This window comes from Chiloscyllium plagiosum, unplaced genomic scaffold, assembly GCF_037043375.1.
Source record: "Chiloscyllium plagiosum isolate Xiang-an unplaced genomic scaffold, Cpla_swu_hap1 HiC_scaffold_42, whole genome shotgun sequence".
Taxonomy (NCBI): Eukaryota; Metazoa; Chordata; class Chondrichthyes; order Orectolobiformes; family Hemiscylliidae; genus Chiloscyllium; species Chiloscyllium plagiosum.
Window position 1 is genome coordinate 33,203,319 of NW_028270180.1, and position 21,653 is coordinate 33,224,971.

Sequence of the window (21,653 nt, forward strand, 5' to 3'; positions counted from 1 at the left end):
GCAGTCCTCACTTTCTCCTATACTCAATTCTTCTTGTTATGAAGGCCAGCATGCCATTAGCTTTCTTCACTGCCTGATGTACCTGCATGCTTGCTTTCATTGACTCATGTACAAGAACACCTAGATCTCGTATTTCCCCTTTACCTAGCTTGACTCCATTTAGATAGAAATCTGCCTTCCTGTTCTTGCCACCAAAGTGGATAACCAACATTTATCCACATTAAACTGCATTGCCATGCATCCGTCCACTCACCTAGCCTGTCCAAGTCACCTTGTATTCTAATAACATCCTCCTCACATTTCACCCTGCCACCCAGCTTTGTGTCATCAGCAAATTTGCTAATATTACTTTTAATACCTTCATCTATATCATTAATGTATATTGTAAACAGCTGTGGTCCCAGCACCTAACCTTGAGGTACCCCACTGGTCACCGCCTGCCATTCTGAAAGGGACCCGTTAATCACTACTCTTTGCTTCCTGTCAGCCAGCCAATTTTCAATCCAAGTCAGTATTTTTCCCCCAATATCATGTGTCCTAATTGAGCTCACTAATCTCCTCTGTGGGACTTTATCAAAGGCTTTCTGAAAGTCCAGGTACATTACATCCACTGGCTCTCCCTTGTCCATCTTCATAGTTACATCCTCAAAAACTTGCAGAAGATTAGTCAAGCATGATTTCCCCTTTGTAAATCCATGCTGACTCTGACCTATCCTGTTACTGCTATCCAAATGAGTCGTAATTTCATCTTTTATAATTGACTCCAGCATCTTTCCCAACACTAACTGGTCTATAATTCCCTGTTTTCTCTCTCCCTCCCTTCTTGAAAAGTGGGACAACATTAGTCACCCTCCAATCCGCAGGAACTGATCCTGAATCTATAGAACATTGGAAAATGATTACCAATGCATCCACAATTTCTAGAGCCACCTCCTTCAGTACCCTGGGGTGTAGACCATCAGGTCCCGGGTCTTATCGGCCTTCAGACCTAACAGTCCATCCAACACCATTTCCTGCCTAATATAAATTTCCTTCAGTTCATCCATTTCCCTAGGTCCTTCAGCCACTATTACATCTGGGAGATTGCTTGTGTCTTCCCCAGTAAAGACAGATCCAAAGTACCTATTCAACTTTTCTGCCATTTCCTTGTTCTCCATAATAAATTCACCCGTTTCTGTCTTCAAGGGCCCAATTTTAGTCTGAATCATTTTTTTTTCTTTTCACGTACCTAAATAAAGCTTTTACTATGCTCCTTTATATTTTTGCCAGTTTGCCTTTGTACCTCATCTTTTCTCCATGTTATCCTCTGTTGCTCTTCAAAAGTTTCCCAGTCCTCCGGCTTCCTGCTCATCTTTTCTATGTTATACTTCTCTCTTATCCTAATACAGTCCTTAACTTCCCTCGTCAGCCACGGCCGCCCCGCATCCCCTTAGGATCTTTCTTCCTCTTTGGAATGAACTGATTCTGCATCTTCTGCATTATATCCAGAAATACCTGCCATTGTTGTTCCACTGCCATCCCTGCTAGGGTATTGAACCTTGAACTTTGGCCAGCTCCTCCCTCATGGCTCCATAGTTCCCTTTGTTTAACTGCAATATTGACACTTCTGATTCTCCCTTCTCCTCTCAAATTGCAGATTAAAGCTTATCATATTATGGTCACTACCTCCTAATGGCTCCTTTACTTCAAGCTCCCTGATCAAATTTGGTTCATTGCACAACACCAGATCCTTCTCCCCGGTAGGCTTCAGTACAAGCTGTTCTAAGAAGCCATCTCGGAGGCACTCCACAAACTCCCTTTCTTGGAGTCCGGTACCATCCTGATTCTCCCAGTCTATCTGCCTGTTGGAATCCCCCATAACAATTGTAATAATACCGTTGCAACAGGCCAATTTCAACTCCTTATTCAACTTACACCCTACATTCAGACTACTGTTTGGGGCCCTGTAGATAACTCCCATTAGGGTCTTTCTACCCTTAGAATTTCTCAGCTTTATCCATACTGACTCTACGTCTCCTGATTCTATGCCCCCCTCAGCAAGGGACTGAATATCATTCCTCAACAACAGGGCCACCTCACCCCCACTGCCCATCAGTCTGTCCTTTCGATAGCACATATAGCCTTGAATATTCATTCCCAGGCCCTGTCCACTTGAAGCCACGTCTCAGTTATCCCCACAACATTGTACCTGCCAATTTCCAACTGCGACTCAAGCTCATCCACCATATTTCTTCTGCTTCGTGCATTCATATAATATTTTTAAATTGTTACTCCCCTCACCCTTCCTATCAATCCCTATTTCATTTGACCATACTGTATAATTCCTTCTTGAGTTTTCTGCTCCGTTCATTCTGTTGTCTTTCTTGTCCCTCCCCCCCACTATTTAGTTTAAACAGAGCTGTGTTGCAGTGGCAAACCTGTCTGCCAGAATGCTGGTCCCCCACCTATTAAGGTGCAACTCGTCCCTCTTGTATAATTTATCCTTACTGCAAAACATACCCCAGTGATCCAAGAATTTAAATCCTTGCTTCCTGCACCAGTTCCTCAGCCACACATTCAAGTCCATTACCTCCCTGTTCCTGCCCTCTCCAGCCCGAGGAACTGGAAGCAAACTGGAGATAATCACCTTGGAAGTCCTGCTTTTCAGCCTTCTTCCAAGTTCTCTGAAGGCCCGCTGTAGAATGTCCCTCCTCTTCTTCCCACTGTCATTTGTGCCGATGTGCACCACCACCTCTGGCTCTTCACCTTCCCCCTTGAGGATTCCCTGCACTCTGTCAGTGACGTCCTGGATCCTGGCATCAGGAAGACAACACACCATCCTCAAATCCTGCCTGTTGCCGCAGAAACCCCTTTCAGTCCCACTCACTATGGAGTCCCCTATTACCACGGCTCTGCATGATGTCTAACTCCTCGGATCTGCCTCCATGCCAATTTTCGATTGGTAGACCTGTCCGCCTCTCGGACTGGCAGTGTCGTCTGTCTCGACAGTTTTCAAGAGATTCAACCTGATCATGAGAGGTACTTCTCCCGGGGTTTCTTGAATCATCTCTTCCTTCCTCATCTTCATTTCCCTTCTTCTCTTTTCTGGTATGCTCGGTGATCTAAGATGGAGGATGTGAAAAAAATCTGGCTGTAACAGCTGTTCCTTTTTTGAGGTATTTTAGGTGTTGGAGGTGATTTCCTCCAATTCCAGGAGAAGCAATTACTATTTTATATGCTGTTGCATTGTTTTGAAACTTTGGACAAAAAAAAGTCAAAACAACGGCACTTTTAAAAGGGAGAAGAACAGACAATAGGTAGCACATGGTCTGTGAAAGAGAGAAAGAAACCCACACTGATAACTGACATGGCAGTGAATCTGTGCAGTTTGAATTCATGGGTCTCTGGACATCGGAGTGCATCTAGGAAAACTTAACAAACAGTGAAATCCACAACTGATCTTGGAGGAACTTGTGTGGGAGAGATCACAGCATAGGAACAGATAAGTGAATAGTTTTTAAGTGTAGCCTTGCTGTACATCTACAATAGTGAGTAGAGTGGGTTCTTTCTTGATTATATTTTTTATTGAGCTCTGTCTCTTGATTACATTTTAGAAATATAAGCAATAAGTATTAGGTTAGCCTGGAGCAGTGTTTTGTTTTAGAACAATAAGACAGGCTATTTTTTGGGGCTGTAGATTGTGAAAGAGCAAAGATGGTCTTTAGTAGAGTGATACACTCATCTTGTCTCCAGTTTAAGGAGACTTTACATGTTCCTGAGGATTATGTCTGCAGGAAATGTCCTTGGTTGCAAATCCTAAGAGATCGAATGGATTGGTTGGAGTGACAGTTAAAGGCAATGAAGAATTTACAAGAGCAAGGGGATGTGATGGATGGCAGTTATAGGAAAGGAGAAAAGCTGCAGATACAGTCAGATAGATGAGTTAACTCCAGGAAAGGTAGGAGAGGTAGGCAGGTAGTGCAGGAGTCTTCTGTGGCTATCCCTATTTCAAACATGATGCTGTTTTGGAAAATATAGGGGGTGATAGATTCTATGGGGAATGTAGCATGAACAGCCAAGTTTTTGGCATCAAGACAGGCTCTAATGTAGTGAGGGGTACGTTGGGTTCCAAGTGATCAATTGTGTTAGGAGACTCTCTAATCAGAGACACAGACAGACATTTCTGTGGCCAGCAGTGAAAAATCAGAATGGTGTGTTGCCTTCCTGGTGACAAAATCAAGGATGTCTCGGAGAGGGTGCAGAATGTTCTAAAGGGGGAGAGGGACCAGCAGGAGGTCATTGTGCACATTGGAACTAATGACATAGGAAGGAAAAGGATGAGATTCTAAAGGGAGAATGTAGAAAGTTAGGCAGGAAATTAAAAAGGAGGTCCTTGGCAGTAGTAATACCTGGATTACTCCCAGTGCTACAAGCTAATGTGGGTAGGAATAGGAGGATAGAGCAGATGAATGTGTGGCTGAGGAGCTGGTGCAGGGAGAAGGATTCACATTTTTGGATCATTGGAATCTCTTCTGGGGTAAAAGTGACCTGTACAAGAAGGATGGATTGGAAGGGGACTAATATATTGGCAGGGAGATTTGCAAGAGCTGTTCAGGAGGATTTAAACTAGTAAGTTGAGGTGTAGGACCCAGGGAGATAGTGAGGAAACAGATCAATCTGAGACTGGTACAGTTGGGAAAGGGAGCGAGTCAAACAGTCAGGGCAGGAAGGAACAAAGCAGAAAACAACGTAGGACTAATAAAGTAAACTGCATTTACTTCAATGCAAGAGGCCCAACAGGAAAGGCAGATGAATTCAGGGCATGGTTCGGAACCTGGGACTGGGATATCATAGCAATTACAGAAACGTGGCTCAGGGATGGACAGGACTGGCAGCTTAATGTTCCAGGATACAAATGCAATAGGAGGATAGAAAGGGAGGCAGGAGAGGAGGGGGAGTGGCGTTTTTGATAAAGGATAGCATTACAGCTGTGCCTAGGGAGGATATTCCTGAATACATCCAGGGAAGTTATTTAGGTGGAACTGATAAATAGGAAAGTGATGATGACTTTATTGGGATTGTATTATAGATCCCCGATAGTCAGAGGAAAATCGAAAAACAAATTTGTAAGGAGATTTCAGTTATCTATAAGAATAATAGGGTGGTTATGGTCAGGGATTTTAACTTTCCAAACATAGACTGGGACTGCCATAGTGTTAAAGATTTAGATAGAGAGGAATTTGTTAAGCGTGTACAAGAAAACTTTCTGATTCAATATGTGGATGTACCTACTAGAGAAGGTGCAAAACTTGACCTACTCTTGGGAAAGGTGACTGAGGTGTCAGTGGGAGAGCACTTTGGGGCCAACGACCATAATTCTATGAGTTTTAAAATAGTGATGGAAAAGGATAGACCAGATCTAAAAGTTAAAGTTGGAGGAAGGCTAAATTTGATGGTATTAGGCAAGAGCTTTCAAAAGCTGATTGGGGGGCGATGTTCGCAGGTAAAGAGACGGTGTAAAATGGGAAACCTTCAAAATTGAGATAATGAGAGTCCAGCTAAAGTCCAGTTAGGGTGAAAGGAAAGGCTGGTAGATGTAGAGATTGCTGGATGATTAGAGAAATTGAAGTTTTAGTTAAGAAAATAAAGGAAGCATATATCAGGTATAGACAGGACAGATTGAGTGAATCCTTAGAGTTTAAAGGCAGTAGGAGTGTATTAAGAGGGAAATAAGGAGGGCAAAAAGCGGACATGAGATAGTTTTGGCAAATCAGACTACAGAGGGAATTTATAAATATATTAAGAACAAAAGGGTAACCATGGAGAGAATAGGGCCCCATAAAGATCAACAAGGGGGCCTTTGTGTGGAGTTGCAGGAGATGGGGTGATACTAAACGAGTATTTTTACCCCTGCACCTAGTGTTAGGTGCAGGGGTAAATGTAGGGGAATGGGTCTGGGTAGGTGCGCTTCGGCGGGTCGGTGTGGATTTGTTGGGCCGAAGGGCCTGTTTCCACACTGTAAGTAATCTAATCTAATTTTTTGATTAGATTACATTACAGTGTGGAAACAGGCCCTTCGGCCCAACAATTCCACACCGACCCGCCGAAGCGCAACCCACCCATTCCCCTACATTTACCCCTTTACCTAACGCTATGGGCAATTTAGCATGGCCAATTCACCTGACCTGCACATCTTTGGACTGTGGGAGGAAACTGGAGCACCCGGAGGAAACCCACGCAGACACAGGGAGAACATGCAAACTCCACACAGTCAGTGGCCTGAGGCGGGAATTGAACCCGGGTCTCCGGCGCTGTGAGGCAGCAGTGCTAACCACTGTGCCACCGTGCCGCCCACAATAAACATAAAAGTGAATAAATCCCCAGGACCTGATCAGGTGTACCCTAGAACTGTGTGGGAAGCTAGGGAAGTGGTTGCGGGACTCCTTGCTGAGATATTTGTATCATCGATAATCACAGGTGAGGTGACAGAAGACTGGAGGTTGGCTAAAGTCGTGCCAGTGTTTAAGAAAGGTGGTAAGGACAAGGTAGGGAACTATAGTTTGGGGATCCTGACGTCGTTGGTGGGCAAGTTGTTGGAGGGAATCCTGAGGGACAGGATTTACATGTATTTGGAAAGGCAAGGACAGATTAGGGATAGTCAGCATGGCTTTGTGCGTGGGAAATCATGTCTCACAAACTTGATTGCGTTTTGATGAGGGTAGAGCAGTGGACCCGATCTGTATCGACTTCAGTAAGGCGTTTGACAAGATTCCTCATGGTAGATTAGTTAGCAAGGTTACATCTCGTTGATTACAGGGAGAAATAGCCATTTGGATACAGAACTGGCTTGAAGGTAGAAGACAGAGGGGGGTGGTGGAGGGTTGCTTTTCAGACTGGAGGCCTGTGACCAGTGGAGTGCCACAAGGATCGGTGCTGGATCCACTACTTTTTGTCATTTATATAAATTATTTGGATGTGAACATAGGAGGTACAGTTAGTAAGTTTGCAGACTACATCAAAATTGGAGATGTAGTGGGCAGCGAAGAAGGTTGCCTCAGATTACAACGGGATCTTGATCAAATGGGCCAATGGGCTGAGGAGTGGCAGATGGAGTTTAATTTAGATAAATGCGAGGTGCTGCATTTTGGACTTACAGACTTAATGGTAAGGTCCTAGGGAGTGTTGCTGAACAAAGAGACCTTGGAGTGCAGGTTCATAGCTCCTTGAAAGTAGAGTCGTAGGTAAATAGGTTAGTGGAGGTGGCATTTGGTATACTTTCCTTTATTGGTCAAAGTATTGAGTATAGGAGTTGGGAGGTCATGTTGCGGCTGTAAGTCATGTTACAGGACATTGGTTAGGCCACTTTTGGAATATTGCATGCAATTCTGGTCTTCCTATTGGAAGTATGTTGTGAAACTTGAAAAGGTTCAGAAAAGATTTACAATGATCTTGCCAGAGTTGGAGGATTTGAGCTATAGGGGGAGGTTGAATAGACTAGGGGTGTTTTCCCTGGAGTGTCGGAGGCCGAGGGGTGACCTTACAGAGGTTTATAAAATCATGAGGGACATGGATAGGATAAATAGACAAAGTCTTTTCCCTGGGGTGGGGGAATCCTGAACTAGAGGGTATAGGTTTTGGGTGAGAGGGAAAAGATATAAAAGGGATCTAAGGGGCAACTTCTTCACGCAGAGGATGGTGCGTGTATGGAATGAACTGCCAGAGGAAGTAGTGGAGGCTGATACAATTACAGCATTTAAAAGGCATCTGGATGGGTATATGAATAGGAAGAGTTTGTAGGGACATGGGCCAAATGCTGGCAAATGGAACTAGATTAGGTAAGGATATCTGGTTGGAATGGATGAGTTGGACCGAAGGGTCTGTTTCCATGCTGTACATCTCTATGACTCTATTGAATGGCTGTGGGAGCTTGCCATATAGGAGGATTGGCAAAATAAGTTTAATTTAGATAAATGTGAGGTGCTGCAATTTGGAAAAGCAAATCTTAGCAGAACTTATACACTTAGTGGTAAGTTCCTAGGGAGTGTTGATTTGATGCTCGGATACCAAAACTTCAAAGTACTTAATTAGCTAAGAACGTCCCGAAGTGATGGATGATATCATGGAAATGCTAGTCTTTATTTGGACCAAGATGGCTCATGTCTCAGAGTTTCAGCATTCCATAACCTCTGCAAGAGGTTGTGTGCAGATCCTGCCACACATACTGTCTCCAGCAGAGGTCATTGATGAGTGATCAGGAGCAAGAGTCTGGTTGATAATTCTCCTCTTTTGGCTGAGAGCACTTACAGCAAACTGTCCCTCCTTCAAATCAAACAGACTTATTGTTCATTGGCTTCATTTTATTAAATAGATAGTTCTGTAAAATAGATTTTCAGCATTTTCATAAAAATGAAGAAAGCCAACACAGTTATTGTGGAACTGAAGAAGAGTCATTGGACCTGAAATGTTAATTCTGATTTTTTTCCATTGATGTTGCCAGACCTGCTGAGTTTCACCAGCAATTTCTGTTTTTTTTGTTTAAGATTTCCAGCATCCACAGTTTTTTTTGGTTGCCATTATTATAGATGTACACAAATAAAAACTCCAAGAATGGGATTCCTGATTCTTCATTTGTTTTACATTAACAGAAAAAATAGGAGCAGGAGTAGGCCATTTGACCCCTCAAGCCTGCTTGCTGTTTTAATTAATCCATATTCCCATTTAGCTCCAATAATCTCCACCCTCCCCCAAACAAGAATCTAGGCAGAATAGGTCTCTGCTTGACTTTTCAGTTTACATTTTCAGCTCTGCAATCCTCTAATTTAAGCCTTTCTTGAATCCTTGATTTTCATCACTCCAGTGTAGACTATGCTGTCACTTGCCTCGGCCCCAGGCTCTGAACTTCCCTCCTCACACCTCTCAAGTATTTTTCACTCTCCTCTCTTCTTTTGATATATGCATCTTTGACCCAACAACAAAACTATTTTAATTTATATAGCACTTTGACGTAGTAAAACACCACAAAGCATTTCAAAGCAGTGTTATCAAATTAAAAACTTGTCACTGAGCCATATGAGGTGACATGAGCTCAGCCAACCAAAAGCATGATCCAAGGATAAGTTTTCAAGAGAGCCCTTTTAAGGAGACAGGTGAGGTCAGAAGGGGAAAGAAGAAACTCCAGAACTTGCTGAATGAAGGTACGGATGCTGGACAGATAAGAATGGGTTGCTCTAGAGGCTGAAATCAGAGAAATGGCACAAATATCTCAACGGGATTGTGGGACTGGAGGAGGTGACAGAAATTGGAAGGCCATGTGAAAAAAAGAACGAGAATTTCAAACTGGAAGTATTGTAGGATCAAGAGCTAGAGTAGTGTAGGATCAAGAGTAGTTAGTGAACACAGGGGTGAGGAATGAGTGACATTTCAGGCCCGGGTGATGGAGTTTTGGATGACATCCACAACATGGAGAGAAGAAAGTTAATAATCTAGTCTAGAGAGGCATGTCCGAAGATAACATGGGCATGAATGAGGGCTTCAGCAGCCCTTGGACAACGTTACATGAGTCTTAGAGATGCTTTGGTAATCAGCTCATCTTCAGTGATTCCTCCTGCCAAAGACAGAGATGTTCTTCAAAATATGTCTGTAAAGTTTAATGCCTTATCAAAAAGAGGGCACAGCTGATGGTGCAGCCTCCCCCCAGAGCTTGCATTCACTAAAATGGAGAATGCAACAATAGAAATTGCATTGGTTTCGTACTTCAATGCACGTTGTTGGAAAATTAGAACAGGCAATATCTTGGGAGTTCAGAGCACCTGCCGATTAGATCCCAGTTGAAGAGAAAGCGCCCCCTGGTGCTCTCCACCCTCTCTGCAGGAAAGCCGGAGCAAAGCTTCGGAGGAGCTGTTCCTGTGTCTCGGTGCTGAACAGGCAGAAGGAGTGGGAATTTGGGAGAAAAAAAGCACCAGAAAACCTGGCACCCAAACAAAAAGAGAAAAATGTGACCCTTTCTTAGCCCAGGGCTGGCGTCAGCGGTTGAGCCTTCACAACTTGGACTAGACAGAGAGAAGATTTCTTTTGTAAAGAAACTGCACACATTCACCGTTTGATGGTCACCGCCTGTGGAATTTAATGCGGGCTTGGCAATCTCATGCGTGGGATCGCACCGTGTAAATGCCTTAAATGCCCATAGTAGGGGCGCCCGGGACTGCCAATGTGATGCATCTAAACAAGAGGAATATCAGTGCTTTACGATGGGTAATAAGCAGACGATATTTACTGATGAACAACTAGACGCCTATCAGGTAAGTGGGCGAGAGAGCTGGAATGTGGGCAGGGTTGACCCGTGTGGGGGTAAATGTCACTCTAGCTCTTAATGAAACTGCCCCAACCCCACCCCAACAGTGTTAGTAACCAGAGAAAAGCTTTTCTTAAAACAAACTGGAGACCGACGCATCCCTGTTCATTTGCAGCCAAAACATTTCCTCTCCAAATAGCGAGTGTTGTGTCTGATGTGAATGTTCTTGACTGTCCGTCATCACAAGATTTACTCGTTTCTTTCTTTCGTCCTCAAGCCAGAAAACAATACACAACTTGAAATTCATCACTTTCACAAAAAGTTGAAAGCCAGGGAGCTTCAAAATGGTGTGAATTGAACGTAAACTTTCCCTGCTCCAAGCATGTTTTTAATGTGTTTGTGATTTAAAAAAAAACCCTCCCAATTTCAACGCCGATAAACAGAAATGCTTTTCTCTGTCTCTCTGATTACGGTATCCTCAAAAATCGCCTACCCTCCCCCAACTGAGCAAATCTGAGCGGCAAAGCAACGGGGTCTTCAATCGAACGTGGGGCTGATTTATTTTTTTAGACAGATTGTATTAGGTAACACAGAGAATTGGTTTGGCACCAGGGACAAGACACATTGAAACTTGGTGTTAACATTGAAAGCCAAATGAAGCCGAGTTCTGTGATTGCAGTGTGGAAGGTTGTGTCTGTAAATCGTCTCGAGACAAAGCTGCATTGAGCCGCATCCCTCTCCTGCCAGGGGGGACATTTCGCCCCACTAATGCCTGGTACAAACAGCCAGCTCCCGACAGACCCCTTCACCCTCATCTCTCTGCCCTGCCTTAGAGGCACGGGGGTGAAGGGAAGAAACAATCTCATTCATGACAAAGAAGGCATGAATGAGCTCAATACACCCTTCAGAACAAACAGATGATATTGCAAGGGACTGTTACAGAGCTCGAACTGGTGACCCGTGTATCAGCAGCAGCTAGCTAATAGCTGCAAAACTCCGATTGAACGTGATTAGTAATGCTGCAAAATGTAATCTTGCAGGCACGCAGTGAAATGGGATGTCAGCAGATCCCCATCAGTTACTTGCACATGATCCACGAGACATTAACGCCAAGATAGTCCTGAAACTCCTCTGAGGGCGATAGCAAATCAGCTTCAGCGACACCGTGTATCCTGCAGTAGGTTTCACATGGTGTGGCGGTAGCTGTGTTCTCAGTTCACAGTCCTCTCCCACTCTCCTCGCCATCTCTAAGCTAAAAGAATGGCGTTCAGTTCTCAATCCATAGCCTCCAGGGCAGTTGGTGAGAGAAATGTCAACTTTTGGATGGGGCAGTTAAATCAACGTTTCCTCTGGGGTTGCTGTAAAAGTTGCTGAGGCGCTCTCTCCAAGATAAGCGGGGGATTTCTCTCCTACCTCCGCAATGATTCCTAACCCAACATTTATCCCTAATTCAACACCACCAGAATAGACTCTCTGTTTGTTATCAAGTAACTCTGTGGGACCTTGCTTTGGGAAAAATTAGCTACATTGCAGTGATGTCTATACTTCAAAGCATATTTTATTAGCTGTAAAACACCTTCAAACATACCAAGGTGAGAATGCAAGTTTTTTTAAATTTTTCAGTTGCATTCTTAAGCATCCAGACCTGCTTAGTTTTAGTGAAGAACTATTACAAGAACATTAAATGGCTCTTTAAATCAAATGCTAAGTTCTAACAGTTATGTGACTTCAGTATAAAAATTAGGTTGTGTCTCCTGATTATTATTCCATATCACTTACAGCAAAAGATTTATAAGATCCTGTAAGTCATCTTGCACCCTGCTGTGGACGTTAAATAATCAAAACAAGATAATGTTTCAGGGTGGAAAAGTGCTAACGTAGAAGATATAGCTCTCAGTGTCAATGTTCATCTTTAATCATATCATGGTGGAATATTTACAACACAAAAGGGAACCTTCAGGCCATTGAGTCAGCACGAGAATGCCACAAGCTCCATTCAGCTCTTCCTGCTGGCCTGCCTTTACACTTCAGTTTCACTGATCGAATGCCCTTTTAAAAATCATAGTTAAATCTGCTTCAACCACACTTTCAAGCAGTGCATTCCCACCATTCATCACATAAAGAAAAGTTTCCTCAGGTCACCTCTGCTTCTTTTGCCAAATTCTTTAAATCTGTGTCCTCTGATTCTTGTTCCCTCTATCAATGGAAATCAGATCAATTGACCCCTCACCCTGAATATCGTCCAGGGTCTCTAATTTACTCTCCTGAATGTTTTCTGCACTCACTAATTCCTTCGGATCTTTGCTAAAGTGTTGTGTCCAAAACTGGACACCGTAATCCAATTGAGGCATACTGTCCTTGCACTTATACTGTAATCCCCTATTGATAAATACCAGGGTGCTGTGCATTTTATTAATCATTCTCTCAAATTGTCCTGCCACTTTCAATGATTAATGTAATCTACATCCAGTTCCTCTTCTGTCTGCATCCTTTTACAGTTATACCCTTTAGTTTATATTATCTCTCTGAATTTTTCCCATCAAAGTGAATCACATCACACTTTTCTGCATTAAATTCCAACTGTCACTTGTTTGCCTATTCCACCAATCTATGTCCTCTTAATGTTTATTACTCTGCTTCTCACATTGCAAATTTTGTATTGCCTGAATATTTTAAAATTGTGCTTTGCACACTCAAGTCATATACTCATTGCTTATTGTGGTTTATTGTATGGCAGGAGGCCATTCACCCCATTATGCCCGTGTGGTCAATAATGATCCAATTAATCAAGTCCCATTTTCCAGCTCTCAGTCCATAGCTGTGGAGGCTATGACAACACAAGTGGATAACTAAATACTAGATAACTAAATACTCTGATACATCCACTCTTTCAGGTTTCCAGACACCAACCATTCTATGTGAAATGAATTCTCCTTAACTTTCCTCTTAACCTTACTTCTTTCCTTAAATCCAAGCCTATGTTTAAATCTATCAAGTGTAAGTCATTGATCAAGCCAAGCAGTGGTTCTAATGTTGATCCCTGGGGAAGTCCACAATAAACTTTCCTGCAGTCTGAAAAACAATAACTGTCTGTTTCCTGTCATGCAGTCAACTTCAGATCATGTTGTTATTTTATTCCACAGGCTCAAATTTGCTCCTTATCAAAGCTATTTTGGAGATCCATGTACACCACATCTATTGAAGTACTCTCATCAATCCTCTCTGTTTCTTCATCAACATCATTTACCTGGAACAAATCCAGGCTGGTTTTCCATAATTAATCCATGTTTGTTGAAATGACCATTATTATTATCCTGAAATACCATCTCTAAAAGTTTTCCATTATCATAATCAAAGTGAAATCTGGAATTGTTGGTCTTGCTTTTCGAACAAGATCCTCTGCTACCTATATATGAGAATTGCTACATTAATATCAAAGTTCTGTAATGTCCATCAACAATACCTCATCAGACCTTGGTAACTTATTAACTTTAAGTACAAACAGACCTTTTAACATCTCCTCTTTATCAATTTTTTTGTCCAACCAATGTATAAAAGACCTGCTCTTCCACCATGACTTTGGAAGGGTCTTCTTCTTTGATAAAGACAGATGCAAAATATTCAATTAGTTTGTCAGCTAAGCTCTTGATGCATAGATTCTCCTTTAGATTCCAGTTCTTAGAACTATTTGTTTGTGGGTGCTGGTGAGACCAGCATTTATTATCAATCCCTAATTGCCCAGTTGTCTAAGTCTGTGGCTCTGGAGTCATGCTGTAGGCCAGACCAGGTAAGAACAGCAAATGTCCTTCCCTGGTCAATGTTAGTGAACTAAATGGGTTTTTGTTTCTGACAATTAGCACCACTAGGCCAACTTTAGTGGGATTCAAATCCATATCACTAGTAATCCAGAAGCCTGGGCTTCTGGATTACTAGTCCAGTGACAGTACCACTGGGCCATCAGCTTGATCCAGCCTTTTCCTACCCTCATACTGCTTAAATATCAATGGAAGTTATTCAGATTCCCTTTTATTAAGTTCAGCAGAGATGTGGTGGGGAGAATAGGAAGATTACATGATTTGGAAAGTGAGTTTAGGTAGGGTAACGAAACAAAAGAATCTTGTTTCTTCACACTAATCAAATGTTGTGCCTCAAGTTATCAATGCCACAGAATAACAAATTGAGGACTACATTTTATTTCTAGAGAGACAGAACTGAATAACAGGGAAGTTATGCAAAACCTGTGTTGCATTAGGCCAGGATTTAGAATCATGTTCCCAGTTCCAGTTGTCATATTACAAAGTAAATATTGAGGCACTGGAGAGTGTGAAAGGAAATTTCACAAGGATGATACCTGAAATGCTTGGTATTGTGATAAAGCTTTATAATATTATGGTTTGGGAATCCAGATTTGGAAGTGGAGGAGAAATGGATTTTTGGTTTTCAGTGTTGTGAGGATCTGATCTGTTTTCTTTAAGAAAGGATCAGAAAGTCATTTGGAACAGTGAGATAAAGACAACCTCTCTAAGAGATCATGTGACATAAACTAAATGACTCAACAAGTTACTTAGTGAGGTAATTGTTGCTTATTGTTGACAACGGCTGAAATGAACTATGGAAGGGAAAATTAGAGTCACAGACTGATGATTAGATTCCCTATATTGTGGAAACAGGCCCTTCAGCCCAACTAGTCCACACCGACCTTCCAACCCACCCAGACCTATTTCCCTCTGACGAATGCACCTAACACTATGAGCAATTTACCATGGTCAATTTACCTGACCTGAACATTTTTGGAATGTGGGAGGAAAATGGAACACCTGGAAGAAACCCATGCAGACACTGGGAGAATGTGCAAACTCCACATAGACAGTTGCCAGAGGCTGGAATCGAACCTGGGACCCTGGTACTGTGAGGCACTTGTGACCTAGTAATTCCAGTGAGAAATTTTAGAGTGGAGTTAGCAGTTATACTTCACTGGGGTTGAGTATCTACAAAGGATATTTCTGAGAAAAGGGCTGGATCTTTCTTTTTCCTGGTTATGATAAGAAATTTCCCAGTTGTATATCTATATAGATTTGTTCTATCTTTCCTTTTGTGCAATAAAAGAACATTGAGAACCTCTTGAGAATTTGTTCAGTTACTGACCAGCACTGTAACCAGACTGCTAAAAGTAAAACTAATTGTCTAACAAGCTAGGTTTCACTCTGGTGTCTGACCTGTCCAGCACTACCATAAATTATGGTCATAACAGTACAGACAGGCCCTGGGTTGTTTGCAAGTCAATCTGTATGAAAGTTGGACCATAATGCAGGACAATGAAAAACAGTAGTTTGTCAATACAGGAAATGTTCATATGTTGGATCTTTAAAATTACACCCTTATATGGGATCACATTCGTAAGTTGGATGTTTGTAAATCAGGGACCCTCTGTACACCAATACAGAAAGAATTGACAATCCTGAAGAAATTAGGCCTGAGTGGTGACACAGAAAAGGTGTTTTAAATGATTAAAGGTTTTGATTAATGTTTCCTTGTGTACAGAAGTACGTACCCCGAGGCTATTAATTTAAGACAGTCATCAGAAATCAGAGGACATTCAGAAGTAATGTCTTCACCAAAGGAATTTCTTGCATTTGCACAAAATGGTTGAAGTGAATAGTATCAATTCATTCAAGAGAGATCCAGGCATGCATATGAGAAAGAATACAAGGGCTCCAATTGTAGATTTACATGAAGAAAGATGGGTGGGAATTCAAGTGGAACATAAATATCATCATCAACTGGTTGGGCTTCTGTGTCATATGCCCTATGTAGTCCTATATTAGATGCCAGCTTCTTCTCAGACTCTCATCTTTCTTTCTTTTATTTTAGTTTTTTTTAATCTTCCCTCTGAGTTTTCTATGTTCGGTCTTGTTTAGTTAAATAATCTACCTGATGTCTGTTGTACACTCCTTTTTTCTGCTTTATATTAATTTATATCACATTCATTATCTTCATTTACCTTACCTTTCCATCTCAAATTAAAGAAAGTACCTCAACTGTACTGTCACCATTTGTTCTTATTGTCCTGAAATAGTTGTGCCTGATTCCAATGTACTCAACATATCCAATATACTCCTCTAGATTTTTTCCGTCTCTATTTCCATAACCAACTATGATGCTATGATTCCTTGTGTTCTAAATGTTCCTCTACCGAAATTTAATCTAGTTGGTCCACTGCATTCCCAAGAAATTCCTCCTTCATCCTTTGGTTGAACACATATTGATCTAGAAACTTTCTGAAATATTGCAAAACATTTGGGCAGCACGGTAGTTCAGTTGATAGCACTACTGCCTCACAGTGCCAAGAACCCAAGTTTGATTCCAGCCTCTGGCAACTGTCTGTGTGGAGTTTGCACATTCTCCCTGCGTCTGTGTGGGTTTCCTCCGTGTGCACCGGTTCCCTCCCACAGTCCAAAGATCTGCAAGCCGGGTGAATTGGCTATACTAAATTGCCCATAGTGTTAGGTGCATTAGTCAGAGGAAATGGGTCTGGGTGGGATACTCTTTGGAGGGTCGGTGTGGACTGGTTGGGCCGAAGGGCCTGTTTCCACACTGTTGGGAATCTAATCTAAATCTAATCTAATCAGTCCAAAGATGTGCAGGATAGGTGAATTGGCCATGCTAAATTGCCCAAAGTGTTTACGGGATGTATAGATTAGGTGCATTGGTTAGGGGTAAATGTAGAGTAATAGAGTAGGGGAATGGGTCTGGATGGGTTACCCTTTGGAGGGTTGGTGTGTTAGGCCATTGGCCTGTTTCTACACTGTAGGGATTCTATGATCTCCCTTTCTGTCCTGTATGTTATTCTAGTTGATACTAGCATGATTAGATTCCCCCATTGTCACAACTTTATAGCTCTTGCATCTCACACATTTTCCACAAATATTTCCCCTTAATATCTTTCCCTCTAGTTGGCATCTTCTAGAATACATGCAATGGTGTAATGTTATCTCACTTGTTTTTAATAGAATGTGACTCCTGACAAACACCACTGGATGACATGGATTTTCCTTTATCTCATGCAGGCAAACTGTATTTTCAGAATAATCTCAGCTCATGCATAATAATGTGGACGTGATAGGCCAAATGGCCTGCTTCCATACTGTAGGGATTCCATGAAATATCTTAATTCATGATCTGGATCGTTGCCCTGATAAGGTGGCGAAAACTGATTTATTTAAATAATTTTGACAAGATGGTGAGCAGGGCTTTGTGGTACAGGATTGAGCTCAGCTTGACTAGTCTATCAGAGAGCCAGCTCAATGGGCTGATGTTAAATTGAACCAAAAAAAGGTTTGTCAGGAAATAAAGTGGGTAGAAACTCAGAAAAATATTTTGACTTTGACTGTTTATTCTTTGAGTCAAAGGAATCGTTTCACTAAATGATAAACATCAATGTCAAGATGCACACAAATATCAGATCCTTAAAGAAGAGTTTCTTCAGGAGTGGGTCCAGCTGTTATGAGAAAATTTGATGAGATATACAATTGAAATCCTGTTGGAGCTCTAATCTGTTTACACATACTTTACACATACTATAGAAACATAGAAAATAAGTGCAGGAGTAGGCCATTTGACCATTCAAGCCTGCACCGCTATTCAATATGATCATGGCTGACCATGCAATCTCAGTATCCTACTCCTGCTTTCTCTCCATACCCCTTGATCTCTTTAGCCGCAAGGGGCCAAGTCCAGCTCCCTCTTGAATATATCTAAGGAAGAGCCACCAATAGCTTTCTGTGCTAGAGAGTTCTACAGGTTCACAAATGTCTGAATGAAGAAATGCTTCTTCATCACAGTTCTGAATGGCTTCTCCCTCATTCTTAGACTGTAACCCCTAGTCCTGGAATTTCCCAACATCGGGAATATTCTTCCCGCACCTAGCCTGTTCAATCCCGTCAGGATTTTATATATGTTTCTATGAGATCCCTCTTCATTCTTCTAAATTCCAGTGAGTACGAGCCCTATTGATTTAATCTTTCTTCAATGTCAGTCTTGTCATCTTGGGAATCTCTCTAGAGAACCTTCACTGGGCTCCCTCAATAGCAAGAATGTCCTTCCTCAGACTACAAGAACAAAAATGTTCAAGATACTCAAGGTGTGGCCTCACAAAGGCTCTGTATAACTGCAGCAAGGCATCCCTACTCCTATACGCAAATCCTTTTGCTGTGAAGGCCAGCATGCCCTTAGCTTTCCTCACTGCCTGCTGCACCTGCATGCCAATGTGCAGTGACTGTTCCACCATGACACCCAATTTCCATTGCATCTCACATTTTCCTAAACTGCTGCCATTCAGATAATAATCTGCCTTCCTATTTTTTGCCATCAAAGTGGATAACGTCACATTTATCCACATTATATTGCACTGGCCAACTCACCCAGCCTGTCCAAGTCACCCTACAGCCTCTTAGCATCCTCCTCACAGCACACACTACCACCCAAACAAACATCAAAGAAGATTACAGCACAGGAACAGGCCCTTTGGCCCTCCAAGCCTGCACCAATCCAGATTCTCTCTCTAAACCTGTTGCCTATTTTCCAATGATCTGTATCCCTTTGCTCCCTGCCCATTCTTAAGTGATGCTATTGTGCCTACCACTTTCACCTCCGCTGGCAACGCATTCCAGGCACCCACCAATCTCTGAGTAAAGGACTTTCCATGCATATTTCCCTTAAAATTTTCCTCTCTCACCTAGAACTCATGACCCCTAGTAATTGAGTTCCCCACCCTGGGAAAAAGCTTCTTGCTATCTACTCTGTCCACACCTTTCATGATTTTGTAGACCTCAATCATGCCCCCCCCAACCTCTGTCTTTTTAATGAAAATAATCCTAATCTACCCAATCTTCATCTACCTAATCTTCATAGCTAGCACCCTCCATACCAGACAACATTCTGGTGAATCTCCTCTGCACCTTTTCCAAAGCATACACATCCTTTTGGTAACGTGGCAACCAGAACTATACACAGTGTTCCAAATGTGGCTGAACTAAAGTACTAAACAACTGTAACATGATCTGCCAACTGTTATACTCAATATCCCGGCTGATGAAGGAAAGCATTTCGTCTGCCTCTTTGACCAGTCTATTGACCTGCGTTGCCACCTTCAGGGTACAATGGACCTGAACACCCAGATCTCCCTGTAGATCAATTTTACCCAGTACCTTTCCATTTACTGTCTTGTTCGCTGTAAAATTGGATCTTCTGAAATGCCCGGATTGAACTGCACCCAGCTTAGTGTCATCTGCAAATTTGGAAAAATTGCATTCAATTCCTGCGTCCAAATCGTTAGTGTATATTTGTGAGCAGCTGGAGTCCCACATTGCATTCTACGGTACCCCACTCGTCACTACCTGCCAGTCCCACTCAGGAAAGGACTTGTTTATTCCAACTCTCTGGAATTTAATGTGTGCTTTCATAATTAGTTATATTTTCATCATTCATATGTTTGGAACATAAAATATCTGCTACAGTGTTGCAAATACTGTGGTAATATCAGAAAGATATGGAGTTATGTTGATGTGAGGCCAGTTGAATAATTAGGCAATTGTTTATGAAGTTTAGATTGACATATAACTGTGTGGAGCATTATGGGTGGGGTGAAAGGTCAAGGCCAAAATACAGGTTATCACCTAAATTGAAAAGAGCTGGAATGAAAGCAAGATAAGTCAAGGGCACATTGTCTTGATGATGTGATAATTCAACATAAAAATCCTGTGGACAGTCGGGGAGGAGAAAGTCTGAAGGAGTAAAGGATGTTCATATTGTGATAGGGCTTTAGGATCCTGGAGCAACAATACAATGGGGTAATGGAGCTACAGGGTGTAAATAGCACAGTGTGGGCACATTCATCAGAAAGAAGGAAGTTAGGGAAGGAAGCTGCCATTCTTACCTGGTCTGGCTTTCATGTGACTCCAGACCCACAGCAATGTTAGACTATTAGGGATGGGCAATAAATGCTGGCCAAGCCAGGGGTGCCCTCATCCTGTGAATGAATTAAGAAAAACCCTCAGCAGCTTTATCAGTGCCATCACTAGGACTGGCCACTGCTGGAACTGCAGGACAAAGGAGAGGATGCCTCAGTGCCAAAGCGCCCTTCAAGAGAAGTGAAATTTAAGCTCTGGAGCCTGCTGGGCAGTCAAGTCGCTCAGAGGGGTTCAGGAAAATAATCCAGGGAATGTCCATATGTGGGCCAGCAAATCATAGAATCCCTGCACTGCAGAATCCGGTCATGCAGCCCTTTGAACCTACACCCACTCTCAAAGAGTATTTTACCCACAACCCACCCAATCCCTTTAACCTGCATTTTCCCATGACTAATCCACATAACCTGCACATCCCTGGACACAACAGCATGGCCAATCCACCTAACCTGCACTTCTTTGGATCGTGGGAAGAAACCGAAGGACCCAGGGGAAACCTACACACACCCATGGAGAATGTGCAAACTCCACATAGACAGTCATCCAAGGGTAGAATTGAACCTGGGATCTGACCACTGAGGCATCATGCAGCCAGGTAGAAGGAAGGGCTTCCCCATAGCAGAGAGGCAGCCTTACCCAATCATGATAAAACACAGGCGAGTGTTTGTGCCAAGCCTTACTGGACACTTGTTTGTCTCAGTTGATAGCCCAGTAGGTAACTATGCCAGTGAGGTTTCCACACTGCTTACATGCTATAGCAGCAGGAAGATTTTGCGTTTCCCTCTCTACCCATTCCATTGCCATTTTCCCAGTATTCCCATCTCCCAGTTGGTCTCCAGAAGGCTGGAAGAATTCAGCCCTGTTCTGTAGTTTATGTGCCTTTAAATGATTTATTTTTGGAATCATAATAAGTTGAAGAACATTCCCCAACATAGGTCCTTAAACATCTTGTGCTGAATGTGCACAATTGAAGGTTTAATGAGTTGGAAATTTACTTTAACTACCTTGTATAGATTTAAGTACCTGTCTGGCATGGATTTGCTGCTTATCTGAACTCCTCCCACCCTTTATCCCACATCCTAGGTTGTTTTTGCTGCTTTACACCCCATTCACCCAGAACTATACCTGGGTCTGCTCTGATTAAATTGGATCAACATTTGGCAGAATTGGTGCTTTTTATGGTCCAACAACCCTATCTCTTTGACTCATCTTTCTTTTAATATTTACTGATGTCAAATTGTAACAAATCTGTGAGATAGCATGTTTTTATCTTTCTAAAGGCACTGCATAAATGCAATAGTACAAAAACAAAGATAGGCTGATGCTGGAAATCTGAAAAAAAAAGCAAGTGCTGGAGAAATTCAGCAGGTCTGTGTTCATCTATGATTCTACATATCTCTGGGTTGCTTGTCTCAGTG

The 21,653-nt window shown here is 42.3% G+C and overlaps 1 protein-coding gene across 2 annotated transcripts in view; it reads left to right on the forward strand.

Moving 5' to 3' along the window:
• Positions 1–21,653, forward strand: part of cib2 (calcium and integrin binding family member 2) — a 290,432-nt gene that overhangs the window by 25,956 nt on the left and 242,823 nt on the right. The window contains exon 1 of one of the 2 annotated variants that reach the window (XM_043680152.2): positions 9,946–10,277. The exons of the other annotated variant lie outside the window; for it this stretch is intronic. Within the exon in view, the coding sequence (XP_043536087.1) occupies positions 10,227–10,277 (51 nt within the window). The 5' untranslated portion in view covers positions 9,946–10,226. Of the gene's footprint in view, positions 1–9,945; positions 10,278–21,653 lie in introns of those variants that run through there. 2 annotated transcript variants of the gene reach the window in all.